Source organism: Eleutherodactylus coqui, chromosome 3 (genome assembly GCF_035609145.1).
Source record: "Eleutherodactylus coqui strain aEleCoq1 chromosome 3, aEleCoq1.hap1, whole genome shotgun sequence".
NCBI classification, from domain to species: Eukaryota; Metazoa; Chordata; class Amphibia; order Anura; family Eleutherodactylidae; genus Eleutherodactylus; species Eleutherodactylus coqui.
In genome coordinates, this window is record NC_089839.1 from 237,419,168 (window position 1) to 237,435,660 (window position 16,493).

General features: G+C 47.4%; 1 protein-coding gene across 4 annotated transcripts in view; it reads left to right on the forward strand.

The window, feature by feature from the left end:
- The window catches only part of LOC136621574 (complement factor H-like), a 1,208,893-nt gene that overhangs the window by 39,986 nt on the left and 1,152,414 nt on the right, over positions 1–16,493 (forward strand). For all 4 annotated transcript variants that reach the window (XM_066597131.1, XM_066597134.1, XM_066597132.1 and 1 more), the window contains exons 3-4: positions 13,916–14,021; positions 16,099–16,175. In XM_066597131.1, coding sequence (XP_066453228.1) covers positions 13,916–14,021; positions 16,099–16,175 — 183 coding nt within the window. The remainder of the gene's footprint in view (positions 1–13,915; positions 14,022–16,098; positions 16,176–16,493) is intronic.

Here is a 16,493-nt window from a genome sequence, read left to right on the forward strand (position 1 = left end):
AGAGCATATACTTCTCTTCAACTATATGGGCAATTGTTGTTTTTGGTGTCAATATGACTCGGTGCTATCCCTAGGGTCTTTTTTTCACTTTGTAGTTTATAAATTTCTCACTTTGACGCTGAAACTTTATGCTGACACCGAGGCCTAATCTCACACTGAAGCCGACTCACACTATAAATCTGCCCTTCCCAGATGTACACATCATCATACAGTAACATCACATGTTTATTTTCTCTATTGCTCCCTAAGCTTGCAGCTAGTAAACACATACTCTATCCAAGACTGAAGGTGACACTGACCAGAGCAGATAGGCAGAAACCATTTGAGTTTGTTATAAAAAGCCTAGTCAGCAAGCACATACATTAGTCCGTATTTACTTAGACCTGTGGTTCATATGCTGGTTTAAGTAAGGTATGGCCTCCTTCATTGAAGCGGAACTCCCTGATGTTCAAGCTGGGTCCCAAAGAGGGCATGGAACCAGTGATCAAATCACAAACTTGCGTTGGGTCATGGCGAAGACACTAAACACCAAAAGGACATATACCGGTGCCTCATCGACTACAGCAAAGCTTTTGACTGTGTCGAACATGACAAGCCATGAAAATGCCTAAAGCAAATGGAAATATCAGAGCATCTGGAAGAATTGATAAGATCACTTTATGAGAACCAAGAAGCCACAATCAATGCCTTTGGTTACACTGACTGGTTTGAAATCAGGAAAGGCATCCAACAAGGCTGTATTCTATCCCCAGCCCTGTTCAACTTGCATGTTGAAATGATCGTAAGGCAATGCAATCTGGATGAATTCCCAATTGGAGCGACAATTGGTGGAAGGAACATAAACAATCTTTGATGTGCTAATGACACAACTCTACTTGCTGAAAATGAAAAGGACATTTAATATTTAATTCAAAGAGTTAAAGGGGTTGTCCCGCGGCAGCAAGTGGGTCTATACACTTCTGTATGGCCATATTAATGCACTTTGTAATGTACATTGTGCATTAATTATGAGCCATACAGAAGTTATAAGAAGTTTTTCACTTACCTGCTCCGTTGCTAGCGTCCTCGTTTCCATGGAGGCCGTCTAATTTTCGGCGTCTAATGGCCAAATTAGACGCGCTTGCACAGTCCGGGTCTTCTTCTTTCCTCAATGGGGCCGCTCGTGCTGGATGCCGGCTCCTTGTAGCTCCGCCCCGTCACGTGCCGATTCCAGCCAATCAGGAGGCTGGAATCGGCAATGGACCGCACAGAAGCCCTGCGGTCCACCGAGAGAGAAGATCCCGGCGGCCATCTTCAGCAGGTAAGTAAGAAGTCACCGGAGCGCGGGGATTCAGGTAAGCGCTGTCCGGTGTTCTTTTTTAACCCCTGCATCGGGGTTGTCTCGCGCCGAACGGGGGGAAAGGGGGGGGGGTGAAAAAAGAAAAAACCCGTTTCGGCGCGGGACAACCCCTTTAAAGAAGAGAGGGAACACATGGGACTGTATCTCAATGTTAAGAAAATAAAGCTGCTGACAACAGCAAGAAATGTTGTACCACGCCTAACAATCATCAATGAAAAAATTTAATCAGTCAAAGATTTCATTTTCTTGGATTCAAGATCGACTGCAGTGGCGAATCGGGTCTTGAAGTCAAATGAAGAATCAGCCTCGGCCATAGTGCAGTGCAAAGAATGGAGAAGTTATGGCAGTGCATCAGCATTACAACAAAGATCTGAATAATCAATGCAATCATTTTCCCAATAACTACATAAGCAAGCGAAAGCTGGACACTCAAGAAAGTAGGCAGATGAAGAATGGAGGTCTTTGAGCTGTGGTGCTGGCAGCGTATCCTGTGCATACCATGGACAGAGATGGTCACAAATAAGGCGATGCTAGAGCGTGATAGACCAAAAGTATTACTAGAAAGCAAAATCACCAAACAACGGCTTCCATATTTTGGTCAAGTAACACGAGCCAATTCTTTTGAAATAACATTAATGCTTGGCACAGTCAGTGGGTTTAGAAGAAGAGGGCACCAAAGAACACGCTGGCTAGACAAAATCAAGGTTGACACGAACATGACTGGAAAATCTGAAGAAAGCAGCCATAGACAGGGAAGCATGGTGTATGCTGATCCACAAGGTGACCGAAAGTCAGCAATGACTGACCGGATAAATCATCATCATACACTGGTATGCCTGCCACAGCTAGCAAGCAAGCACATACAATGGGGCAGATTTAGTAATACTGTTTAACCCCGTTTTTTCCATTTGCGTTTTTTTCTCCCTCTTTAAAAAAAGCGTAACTGCTTTATTTATTCATTGACAAAGCTGTATGAGAGCTTGTTTTTTGTGGGGTGAGTTGTATTTTTCAATGGTACTATTTAATGTACCATATAATGTACTGAAAAACTTAAAAAATTCTAAGTGGAGTAAAATGGAAAAAAAAAAAAAACCGACATTCCGCTATCTTTCAGTGAGTCTTGTTTGCATGGCACAAACTGCAACAAAAATGACATGACAACTTTATTCTATGGGTCAGTACGATTACTACGATACCAAACTTAACTAGGTTTTTGTTTGCTGTACTGCTTTTATTTTTTTTCAAAGACATTTAATTTTTTTACATTATTTTCTGCTGCCATCTTCTGCGCACAATAACTTTTTTATTTTTCCATTGACATAGTTGTAAGAGGGCTCATTTTTTGCAGGTCATCCTGTAGTTTACGTCGGTACCATTTTGGAATACATATGACCTTTTAATCGCTTTTCTTGCATTTTTTTCTGGTAGACAGGGTGACCAAAAACGTTTCTAAAGACGTTCATCATGCGCGGTAAATAATGCGTTACTTGAATAGATTGGACTTTTATGGATTCAGCGATACCAAATATATATTTTTGTTTAATTATTTAGATTATTTTATGGAAAATATGGCAAAAGGCTTTTTTTTAACTTTTATTACCTTTTTCATATTTAGTAAAACTTTATTGTTTTGATTTTTACTTTTTATTTTCAGTCCCCACAGGGGCCAACAACTAGTGATGCTTTAATCGCTTCTGCAGTATGATGTAATGCAATAGCATTACATCATACTGCGATTAGGCAGGCAGTCTATCCAGCCACCCCAAGGGAATGACTTGATAGGCAGTCTGCTAAGACAGCCCTAGGGCCATTCAGATGTCCCCTGGCTGCCATGACACCTGAACATCAGACTTGACAGTGGCATTTAAAGAGTTAATGGCGCTGATCAGCCATGTGGCTAATTGCAGATTTTGCCACCTGGTGTCAGCTGTAATAAACAGCCAGCAGACGAGATATATGAAGAGAGGTCGCCCTGCAATCTCTCTTCATACATACTCCAATCCCCTAGGACATAACTGTATGTCCTAGAGCCGGAATGGGTTAATAAAGAGTGCAAACTTGACAGTCCTAAAATGCACTAGATGTATCACAATAGTAGATAAAGTTGCCAAAGGTCAACCAAAAGCCTGTTGGTTATGACCCCCACCATAATAAATCATAACCTTTATTATATGAGTGAAATAAAACACCTATGAATATATTAAAATGCCAAGACTCTTGCAGCTCCCATAGACTAAACTATTAATGGTTCATAGATCATGCCATAATGGTATAAAAATTGGGAGGACACCAAGCTGACCCCTAGCTTAGTACAGAGGCGTAACTTGAAGCTTCTTGGCCCCAATGCAAAACCTGTAACAGGGCCCCCAACTATAATGCTTTATTCATAGTACTGGGCTCCCTATATGGAGAGGAGAGGCCTTATGGGCCCCCCAAGGCTCCTGGGTCCGGGTGCAACCGCATCCCCTGCACCGCCTATAGTTACGCCCCTGGCTTAGTAAGAATGAGAGCTGGCACTACAGTAGCTGGGCATATGAACAACATGCATGGTGTCAAAACTGAGTCCTTAATATTTTGAAACTTGGGCCGCGAGGTGGGAACTTAGATTCCATGTTAAAGAGAAGAGGCTAAATGGATATTCAAACTAAACAGCAAGAACACTTTTGGACTGAATGAGTTTTTTTTTTTCATTTTCTGCTTTCATTTGATGGGTTTAATTAATTGTTAATAAGGGGATGACTACAATCGGTGGATTGTGCTATTCATTTTGAATGACAAGGACGGATAATGTCTCCTTACTGGATGAAACAATGTATGCAATCCCATTGGAGGTTGGATAATTTTTCCCAGGTATTTGCTTTTGGACAGCTGTTATTGCAGGGGTTGTTTCCATTATAAACCCATTGTTTTCTCTGATGGCACCTAGCTAGGCAAACATGTTGTGGGGGTGGGGGTGGTACAGCAGCAGCAGAGGCAAGTGGTTACATTTTAGCTCAGGTCTTTACTGCTGCTCTGTATATACTTGTGGGGGAATGTGGCCGGCATTCATTACCTCCATATTTTAGCATGATAGGAGTCAGCTTGGTGACCTCCCAATTCCTATACTATTATGGCATGATCAATGGTCCATGAATACGTTAGTCTATGGGAGCTGCAAGAGTCTTGTCATTCTAATATTTTCATTGGTGTTTTATTTAACTTATGTAATAAAAGTTATGTTTCACTTTTGGGGGTAAAAAAATAGCAGGCTTTTGGTTGTCCTGTGGCAACTTTGTTTAATAGCTTGGTGTGACCATATGCAATTCTTGAATTGGATGCATCACAATGACTCTGCTGGATGATAAAGCTGGCACAACTGTCTAACTTTATGCCAATTATTAAGTTGGCTTAGTTTAAGCCAAATTATGTGTCAAACTTTTGGTCCAATTTTTGGTACATGATGTAGCATTTAATCCATGCTCCTTTCCAGAATGGCCACAACCACTTCTTTCACAAAGCCTATACTTTTTTTAGACACAGCCAGAGTCAGCATCAATGTCAGTCTCAGAGTTGGCATCTGCATCAGAGTCAGTGTCGGGTATCAGTGTCTATTGTCAGCATCAGGTTTCAGCATCTGTGTCAGGTGTCAAAGGAAGAAAAGGATGATTGACTCTGACATCTGAGAAAGTCCTAATATGGACATTGTGTGGGCTGCTGGTTTCCTGTCCCAAATTAGACAGTAAGGCCCCCTGTCCACGGACGTGATTTCGCCAGGGGGGGTGTAAATCGCCAGCAAATCACGCCGTCTGACGCTTCAATAGCATTGCTATGGAAAGCACGGACCCCGTGTCCATAAGCAGAGAATCGTTGCGATTGTCCGCTCGCGGCCTGCAATTCGCAGCATGCTGCGAATTGCCGCGATTCTCCGTGCTCAGCCTATCTGTCAGATAGGCTGACCGGCGGAGATTCGTCTGCTGGCTCCTGCGGCGGTGATTTGCTGCAGACTTCTCAACACCCGTGGACAGGGGGCCTAAGGAATATGTCACACCTGGTCTGTCACACAGTGAAATAATGGGGTTGAGTTTGTGAAGCAAGATGGATCAGGTTCCAGAGGAATTAAGGTGTGCATAGATGCAGTTGAACTGTGTAGTTGTCTAGCAGAGAGGATTGTGTCAGGTGCAGTAGTGATGAGGGAAACAGTAGCAAGTATCTTATGTTTATTGATGCAACTGTAGCAATAGAGTATATAGTAGTTAGGCAGCAGTAGCATGTAGTCAGGCAGACTTCAAATTAATTCCCTCTCCTTTAAACAATTGCACTCTCTCTGCTGGGAGTTTTTTTGCATAGAGCGTGGACTTTTGCACCAACTTTTCTTTTTGTCCATGCCACTTTGCGGTCACATGAGCCACCATTCTTCCATGGAACTAATGGTTATCTGTACCTGGTGAATTCTTTCTCAGGGTCTCATTTTCTGAGCCCCAATGTAACAGTTTATAGGCCTGCAGCGGCCAGGGTCAAACCTTCGGGTGAGGGAGACAGCGGGGAACAAAATGGTGGATCATGATGGCTCTACCATCTCCTCTCATCACATCCCAAAACGCAATCTGTCTTGGCAGCATGCGAGGATTAAAGCTAGCAGAGAAATGATAGCTCAGCTGTTCAGGTGATGCCAGTGCCACTTTCCAGTAACGGGTCAACGAAACCAAATAAAGAGTCCACAGTCAAAGTATAGTTTTTAAAAAACGGAGGCACACGGTTTTTACTGGATATTTCCAACTTTGATTTTCCAAGAACATTACTGCAACAGTCTGAAGTACAACATTACTGGCTCCTTTCGTTTTTCTTCCGACACTCTTACATTAGGTATAATAAAAACAAATGTTTGGTACCGTGTTAGCCAGTAGAGCAAAATGTGATTGTTCACAGCAAGAGAAACCAAGTAATCTTGTAGATATGATACCTTTTAATGGCTAACAAAAATACATGATGTTAATGCGAGCTTCCGGACCAACACTGGGTTCTTCTTCAGGTTAAAATGGAATAGATCCAAAGAGGCATGCATATTTATACACACTTATGACAAGGTACAAACAGGGATGTAATTGGTTTGCACTTAAAAGCAATACTGCAACAGAAACAAACTTTTTTGACTAGGCACTGATAAGGGAGTGAAAGTTTTATGGTCCCTGAATTACTGTTGTGAGGAGGGGGGGGGGGTCATGCCAGGAATGCTGCAACAGGTACACAAACATTTTTAACTAAGCACTGATAAGGGAGTGAAAGTTTATTTTCCCTGAATTACTGTTTGTGGTTTGTGGGTTTTTTTTTACCAGGCCAGCAGTCTTATCTGTGCTATAGATGTCTCATACCTCCCATTCACGTATAAATCCTCGTGAATAATGTAACCCACTATTCAGCGTGTCAAAAGTTGTTATAAATTTATATTCCCAAATTCTTCTTTGCTTTGCGACTTGAAATCAACCTTCAATATCAAAACTCTCATATCTCCTATGTCATGTCCTATGTCATGTTGAGCTGGCAAAGCACATCTTTCCTGTTCAGAGGCTGCTCTCTCCTCATACAACCCTAGCTGCGTGCGTTGTCGTGACTCCTCCCACACATGCTAGAAATTAGCATGGTATATATTTGGTCTTCAGGAGACGTCCACTTACGGGGGTAGCCCCTGAATAGATCGCCAAAGCTGCAATAATTGCCTGAAGGGGTTACTGGGAGATGCAGGTATGTCAAGTCATCCAATTTTATCAGGAGTTACCCATTTATTTTGCCTCCTCACCCAGTCAACTGTTCAGATTAAGCTTTCACTTGGCCAGGGACTACAGCTCCCTGCATTGGAGAAGTGCAGATTTTTTTCATACATAGATTTTTCCATTACGATCTCTGCACCAGCATTAATGCGGAATCAGGTAGCGCCACATCACAGGGAATACCAATTTAAGTGTATGCGTGCAATGTGAGTCTGCTTGTATATTTCTTGCACGTGCGCTCAATGTGTGTGCATTAGAGATGAGCGAACGTACTCGTCCGAGCTTGATACTCGTTCGAGTATTAGCGTGTTCGGGATACTCGTTACTCGTAACGAGTACCACGCGATGTTCGGGTTACTTTCACTTTCATCTCTGAGACGTTAGCGCGCTTTTCTGGCCAATTGAAAGACAGGGAAGGCATTACAACTTCCCCCTGCGACGTTCAAGCCCTATACCACCCCCCTGCAGTGAGTGGCTGGCGAGATCAGGTGTCACCCGAGTATAAAAATCGGCCCCTCCCGCGGCTCGCCTCAGATGCGTTCTGACAGAGGAGGGAAAGTGCTATCTTGTTGGAGCTGCTATAGGGAGAGCGTTAGGAGTATTTTAGGCTTCAAGAACCCCAACGGTCCATCTTAGGGCCACATCTAACCGTGTGCAGTAGTGTGGAGGCTGCTTTTAGCAGTGTTGCACATTTTTATTTTTTGGTATATCGGCCGTGCAGAGCATTGCGCCCTGCAGTAATAGTTCAGGGACAGAATTGTGTAGGCAGGGCCAGAAGACATATATTATTGATTGAATATACGCAGTGTGGTCCTTTTCAAAAAAATATTGGAAAAAAAAATCTATTTGGCCTGCCTGTCACTGTGCTCAGTGTTCTGGGTCCGTGTCTGCTGGGGGTAGTAGCTCTCCAAAATCATACGCAGCCAGCTAAGTGTTACAGCAGGCTTGCGCCAAATTATTTCCTGGCTCTGAAATCACCGCTCTGTTGCAGTTAATAACAGTGCAACACTGCAGTTCCGTGACACACTCCAGGGACAGAATTGTGTAGGCAGGGCCAGAAGACATATATTATTGATTGAATATACGCAGTGTGGTCCTTTTCAAAAAAATATTGGAAAAAAATTTATTTGGCCTGCCTGTCACTGTGCTCAGTGTTCTGGGTCAGTGTCTGCGGGGGGTAGTAGTTCTCCAAATAAATACGCAGCCAGCTAAGTGTTACAGCAGGCTTGCACCAAATTATTTCCTGGCTCTGAAATCACCGCTCTGTTGCAATTAATAACAGTGCAACACTGCAGTTCCGTGACACACTCCAGGGACAGAATTGTGTAGGCAGGGCCAGAAGACATATATTATAGATTGAATATACGCAGTGGTCCTTTTCAAAAAAATATTGGAAAAAAATCTATTTGGCCTGCCTGTCACTGTGCTCAGTGTTCTGGGTCCGTGTCTGCTGGGGGTATTAGTTCTCCAAATAAATACGCAGCCAGCTAAGTGTTACAGCAGGCTTGTGCCAAATTATTTCCTGGCGTTCCGTAAGTGAAGTCAGCCTCCAACCACAGGCCAATAAGCGGCACATTTAATTACAGCGTTGTGTTTCTGCATTCCTGGTAATACAGCATGCTGAGGGGTAGGGGTAGGCCTAGAGGACATGGGCGCGGCCGAGGACGCGGAGGCCCTAGTCCGGGTGTGGGCACAGGCCGAGCTCCTGATCCAGGTGTATCGCAGCCGACTGCTGCGGGATTAGGAGAGAGGCACGTTTCTGGCGTCTCCACATTCATAGCACATTTAATGGGTCCACGCGGTAGACCTTTATTAGAAAATGAGCAGTGTGAGCAGGTCCTGTCATGGATGGCAGAAAGTGCTTCGAGCAACCTATCGTCCACCCAGAGTTCTGTGCCGTCCACTGCTGCAACTCAGAATCCTCTGGCTGCTGCTCCTCCTTCCTCCCAGCCTCCTCACTCCATGAAAATGAGACATTCTGAGGAGCGTTCAGACTCCCAGGAACTCTTCTCGGGCCCCTGCTCAGATTGGGCAGCAGTGGTTCCTCTCCCACCAGAGGAGTTTATTGTGACTGATGCCCAACCATTGCAAAGTTCCCGGGGTCCGGGGGATGAGGCTGGGGACTTCCAGCAACTGTCTCAAGACCTTTCAGTGGGTGAGGAGGCCGATGACGAGACACAGTTGTCTATCAGTGAGGTAGTAGTAAGGGCATTAAGTCCGAGGGAGGAGCGCACCGAGGATTCTGAGGAAGAGCAGCAGGACAATGAGGTGACTGACCCCACCTGGTTTGCTACGCCTACTGAGCACAGGTCTTCAGAGGGGGAGGCAAGGGCAGCAGCAGGGCAGGTTGCAAGAGGCAGTGCGGTGTCCAGGGGTAGAGGCAGGGCCAGACCGAATAATCCACCAACTGTTTCCCAAAGTGCCCCCTTGCACCATGCCACCCTGCAGAGGCCGAGGTGCTCAAAGGTCTGGCAGTTTTTCACTGAGAGTGCAGACGACCGACGAACAGTGGTGTGCAACCTTTGTCGCGCCAAGATCAGCCGGGGAGCCACCACCACCAGCCTCACCACCACCAGCATGCGCAGACATATGATGGCCAAGCACCCCACAAGGTGGGACGAAGGCCGTTCACCGTCTCCGGTTTGCACCGCTGCCTCTCCCCCTGTGCCCCAACCTGCCACTGAGATCCAACCCCGCTCTGAGGACACAGGCGCTACCGTCTCCTGGCCTGCACCCACACCCTCACCTCCGCTGTCCTCGGCCCCATCCAGCAATGTCTGTCAGCGCAGCGTCCAGCCGTCGCTAGCGCAAGTGTTGGAGCGCAAGCGCAAGTACGCCGCCACGCACCCGCACGCTCAAGCGTTAAATGTTCACGTAGCCAAATTTATCAGCCTGGAGATGCTGCCGTATAGGGTTGTGGAAACGGAGTCCTTCAAAAGTATGATGGCGGCGGCAGCCCCGCGCTACTCAGTTCCCAGTTGCCACTACTTTTCCCGATGTGCCGTCCCAGCCCTGCACGACCACGTCTCCCGCAACATTGTACGCGCCCTCACTGACGCGGTTACTGCCAAGGTCCACTTAACAACGAACACGTGGACAAGCACAGGCGGGCAGGGCCACTATATCTCCCTGACGGCACATTGGGTGAATTTAGTGGAGGCTGGGACAGAGTCAGAGCCTGGGACCGCTCACGTCCTACCCACCCCCAGAATTGCGGGCCACAGCTCGGTGGTGGTATCTGCGGCGGTGTATGCTTCCTCCACTAAACCACCCTCCTCCTCCTCCAACGCAACCTCTGTCTCGCAATCAAGATGTGTCAGCAGCAGCAGCACGTCGCCAGCAGTCGGTGTCGCGCGGCGTGGCAGCACAGCGGTGGGCAAGCGTCAGCAGGCCGTGCTGAAACTACTCAGCTTAGGAGATAAGAGGCACACGGCCCACGAACTGCTGCAGGGTCTGACAGAGCAGACCGACCGCTGGCTTGCGCCGCTGAGCCTCCAACCGGGCATGGTCATGTGTGACAACGGCCGTAACCTGGTGGCGGCTCTGCAGCTCGGCAGCCTCACGCATGTGCCATGCCTGGCTCACGTCTTTAATTTGGTGGTTCAGCGCTTTCTGAAAAGCTACCCTCGCTTGTCAGACCTGCTCGGAAAGGTGCGCCGGCTCTGCGCATATTTCCGCAAGTCCCACACGGACGCTGCCACCCTGCGCACCCTGCAAGATCAGTTTAATCTGCCAGTGCACCGACTGCTGTGCGACGTGCCCACACGGTGGAACTCTGCGCTCCACATGTTGGCCAGGCTCTATGAGCAGCGTAGAGCTATAGTGGAATACCAACTCCAACATGGGCGGCGCAATGGGAGTCAGCCTCCTCAATTATTTTCAGAAGAGTGGGCCTGGTTGGCAGACATCTGCCAGGTCCTTCGACACTTTGAGGAGTCTACCCAGGTGGTGAGCGGCGATGCTGCAATCATTAGCGTCACCATTCCTCTGCTATGCCTCTTGAGAAGTTTCCTGCAAAGCATAAAGGCAGACGCTTTGCACTCGGAAACAGAGTCGGGGGAAGACAGTATGTCGCTGGATAGTCAGAGCACCCTCCTGTCTATATCTCAGCGCGGTGAGGAGGAGGAGGAGGAAGATGAGGAGGAGGGGGAAGACACAGCTTGGCCCACTGGTGAGGGTACACATGCTGCTGGCCTGTCATCCTTTCAGCGTGTATGGCCGGAGGAGGAGGAAGAGGAGGAGGAGGAGGAGGAGGAGGATCCTGAAAGTGATCTTCCTAGTGAGGACAGCCATGTGTTGCGTACAGGTACCCTGGCACACATGGCTGACTTCATGTTAGGATGCCTTTCTCGTGACCCTCGCGTTACACGCATTCTGGCCACTACGGATTACTGGGTGTACACACTGCTCGACGCACGGTATAAGGAGAACCTTTCCACTCTCATACCCGAAGAGGAAAGGGGTACGAGAGTGTTGCTATACCACAGGACCCTGGCGGACAAACTGATGGTAAAATTCCCATACGACAGCGCTAGTGGCCGAAGGCGCAGTTCCAAGGGCGAGGTAGCAGGGGAGGCGCGGAGATCAGGCAGCATGTACAGCACAGGCAGGCCAACACTCTTTAAGGCCCTTGACAGCTTTATGGCTCCCCAGCAAGACTGTGTCACCGCTCCCCAGTCACGTCTCAGTCGGCGGGAGCACTGTAAAAGGATGGTGAGGGAGTACGTAGCCGATCGCACGACCGTCCTCCGTGACGCCTCTGCCCCCTACAACTACTGGGTGTCGAAGCTGGACACGTGGCCTGAACTCGCGCTGTATGCCCTGGAGGTGCTTGCTTGTCCTGCAGCTAGCGTCTTGTCAGAGAGGGTGTTTAGTGCGGCTGGGGGAATCATCACAGATAAGCGTACCCGCCTGTCAACCGACAGTGCCGACAGTCTAACACTCATCAAGATGAACAAAGCCTGGATTTCCCCAGACTTCTCTTCTCCACCAGCGGACAGCAGCGATACGTAAGCAATACGTAGGCTGCACCCGCGGATGGAAGCATCGTTCTGTATCCCCATCAAAAAGGGGGACCTTTTCGCTTCATCATTCTGTGTATAATATTCCTCCTCCTCCTCCTGCTCCTCCTCCTGAAACCTCACATAATCACGCCAAACGGGCAATTTTTCTTAGGCCCACAAGGCTCAGTCATATAATTTTTCTAAACAATTTTTATACGTTTCAAGGCTCATTAAAGCGTTGAAACTTGCACCTGAACCAATTTTTATTTTAACTGGGCTGCCTCCTGGCCTAGTTACCAATTAAGCCACATTAACCAAAGCGATTAATGGGTTTCACCTGCCCTCTTGGTTGGGCATGGGCAATTTTTCTGATGTACATTAGTACTGTTGATACAGCAATTTTTGTGGGCCCTCGCCTACAGTGTAATCAAATTAATTTTTAGCTCACCTGCATTACAGCTGACGTTACATCCGCTGTGTTGGGCAATGCAATGGGATATTTTTATGTACCGCCGGTGGGTTCCAGGGAGCCACCCATGCTGTGGGTCCACAGGGAGTTGTAACTACATGTGTCCACTTCTAAAGAACCCCAGTCTGACTGGGGCATGCAGTGTGGGCCGAAGCCCACCTGCATTAAACATGACATTATTACCTCAGCTGTGATGGGCAATGCAATGGGATATTTTTATGTACCGCTGGTGGGTTCCTGGCACCCACCCATGCTGTCGGTCAACACGGAGTTGTAACTCCATGTGTACACTTCTAAAGAACCCCAGTCTGACTGGGGCATGCAGTGTGGGCCGAAGCCCACCTGCATTTAATCGGACATTACCTCAGCTGTGATGGGCACTGCAATGGGATACATTTATGTACAGCCGGTGGGTTCCAGAGAGCCACCCATGCTGTGGGTGCACACGGAATTCCCATTGCGGAGTTGTACCTGCCTGTGACTATTTATAAAAAACTGCGGTCTGACTGGGGCATGCAGACACCTTGACAGAATGAATAGTGTGTGGCACATAGGTTCCCCATTGCTATGCCCACGTGTGCAGCTCCTGATGGCGGTGGCACAGGATTATATTTCTCATTGCTTCTGTACAGCATTGTGGGCTATCGCCCTGCCCCTTTTAAAGAGGGTTGCTGCCTAGCCGTGCCAACCCTCTGCAGTGTGTGCCTGCGGTTCCTCTGGCAGACGCACTTATAAATAGACATGAGGGTGGTGTGGCATGAGTGCAGCTGAAGGCTGCGCAGGGACACTTTGGTGTGCGCTGTGGACACTGCGTCGTGCGGGGGGGGGGGGGGGGGCAGCATGTAACCCAGGAGAAGTGGCAGCGGAGTGTCATGCAGGCAGTGATTGTGCTTTGTTGGAGGTAGTGTGGTGCTTAGCTAAGGTATGCATTGCTAATGAGGGCTTTTCAGAAGTAAAAGTTGTTGGGGGGGGGGGCACTCTTGCCGCTATTGTGGCTTAATAGTGGGACCTGTGAACTTCAGATGCAGCCCAACATGTAGCCCCTCGCCTGCCCTATCCGTTGCTGTGTCGTTCCCATCACTTTCTTGAATTGCCCTGATTTTCACAAATGAAAACCTTAGCGAGCATCGGCGATATACAAAAATGCTCGGGTCGCCCATTGACTTCAATGCGGTTCGTTACTCGAAACGAACCCTCGAGCATCGCGAAAAGTTCGTCTCGAGTAACGAGCACCCGAGCATTTTTGTGCTCGCTCATCTCTAGTTACTAAGAATGAAATGTAGCATCAAGTGAGTATACCCTGGAAACAGTTACATCTATAAACACTAATTTGTATGTATATTTTTTATTTGTTATCCAGAAAAGCCTTGTGGGCATCCAGGTGATATCCCATTTGGATCATTTCAGTTGAAGAAAGAGGAGTCATTCATTTTTGGGGCTGTTGTTGAATACTCTTGTGATGAAGGGTAAGTCATATCCATGTACTATTCATTTTAAAGTGACCCTTCTGTACTGGAGAAACAAAGATGGCCGTACGCCTACTCTGACTACCTGACACATGTCGTGCATTAGTATGCATCGGTAGTCTAAAGGCCCTTTTACACACACATCGATTATCGTTTGAACAGCTGAATGAATGAATTACTTTTTTTACATAAAATGCTGAACTTCAAAACGTGCCGATAATCATCTGAAATCCTCCACATTTCCCTCATTAGCTAAAGTAAACACTATATATGTTTACTCAGGTGGGCGCATATTCATGCGAGGAAAACTTTGGCAGGCAGTTTTTCAATTAGTTTGTGAAAAGCCATTGTCTTCTGCCAGTATGAGTAAACAAGTAGTCATGTTTTAGCATGGCAATGAATCCTCCCCTTAAGTCTTTCAGTCTTTCAAAGACTAAACGAATGCCATTTAAATGACAGGAAAAGCAACGGGTTGCTAGGGATGCGGCGGGTGCCGCCCTGCACTCCGTCCTCGTCACCATGACGATCAGGCACGCGTCCTTGGTCCCGCCTGTCCTGCAAGGCTGGGGGCAGGTTCCCCAGCGCCTTGGTGAGTGGATTCTGCTGCTATCAGGCTTCCCGCCCCAATCAGCTGTTGGGGCAGGAGCTCTGACAGTATTTAAACTCCTCATTGCCTTCCAGCATTTGCTAGTATTAGTTTGGTCTCCTGCTTCACTTGCGATTTTGGATACTGCCTGTCTTCCAGTTTTTAACCATATGCCTGACCCTGATTTCGCCTTCGCCTGACCCTTTGTACCCCGTACCCTCCTATTGCTGACCCAAATAGTCTGACTTGCTTCTGTGTTGTTTGTTCCAGTGTCTGTTGTTGTCTGTCCCTGTGCCCTGCTTCCCTAGTGAGTGTAGGGTCCGTCACCCCATTGTCGCCCTGGAGCTTAGCCCAGGGGGGGAGGTAGGTAGGGACAAGGGTTGCAGGTAGTTTCAGGGACTTCCAGTATCCCGGACCCCAGTTGCCTGACACTTAAGATACTGCATGCGACTTTGACTGTCCAGTGCTGCTCAAGTGGGCCACACTGGTCAATCAAAGCAGCCTGTAGTGATTTACACTAAGGCCTCATGTCCACGGGGAAAATCAGATCCGCTGCAGATTCTACATGTAGAATCTGCAGCGGGTCCCTCCTGCCCCGCGGACATGAGCGCCGAAAATAAGAATTTAAAAGTATTTACCATCCGGCGCGGGCGGAGAAGATCAGCTGTTCTTCACGGCCGGATCTTCATTTTCGGCCGGCGGATGAATTCCTGACGCCGGCGGCACGTCGCCGGCACGTCGCCGACGTGCCGCGCGCATGCGCCGGGCACATCCGCCGAGCCGAAGCAAGGAAGATGCGGCCGTGAGGAACAGCTGATCTTCTCCGCCCGCGCCGGATGGTAAATACTTTAAATTCCTATTTTAGGTCTCCCGCGGATCCGGACGGCTTCCATAGGCTTCAATAGAAGCCCGCGGGAGCCGTCCCCGCGGGAGACCCGCACGAAAATGGAGCATGGTCCGGATTTTTCCATGCTCCATTTTTTTTTAAATCCCTTTTATTGACGATCCGCGGGTATTTATCTACCCGCGGGTGGTCAATGCATCCCTATGGGATGCGGATCCGCATGCGGGAGATCCGCTGCGGATCTTAAATCATATTTTGCCCGTGGACATGAGCCCTAATGCTGCATACTAATACACACTGTGCATTAGGTAGTCAGAAAAGTGGTGGGGCTATTTGTTTCTTGACGACTGGAGTATCACATTGAGTCTTGCTTATATATTAAAGAGATTGTCCAGTTTTGACCTATTAATAACCTACTCTATCTGCAGCTAATCAGCATGGTTTGTCCCTAAACAACCCCACAGTTCACCCGTACACTGGGTGTCACAGTGTATGGAGCCAGAAGTACACAGCTCCATACACTTTGCAGTGGCTTGGGTTGCAGGCACTGTACTCACAATGGGGATACTGCCTGCAATTTATGCCATGTCTTACTACATCAAACAGACCTACAGTTTTATTTAACTAAGGCATTTTATATTTTTTAGGTATCAGATGGTGAGCAAAGAAAGAACACGGCAGTGCACAGCTAGCGGTTGGAGCAATTACCTTCCTGAGTGTGAAGGTAAAGTTAGACAAGATTGTTAAATATTGTATAAAGGATGCTGTGAAAATGTTTTTGAAACATGTACACATGTGAAATGTTCTGCGGTTTCCTGAAGATCCACAATTTTTGGGGAAAGCCGAATATTAGTGTGCTAAGGAATCGCTGTTCTCTTAGGGTTTAATAGTCACCATTCTTTCAACAAACTTTGTATAACTCAATAGTACAGACATTTATAAGAAACTTTATAATATGTTGTATAAGAGTATTATGCTTCTTTATCCACTTAACAGGCTACAGCCTCCCACATTTAAACTGTCTTTCATATTCACTTTCTTA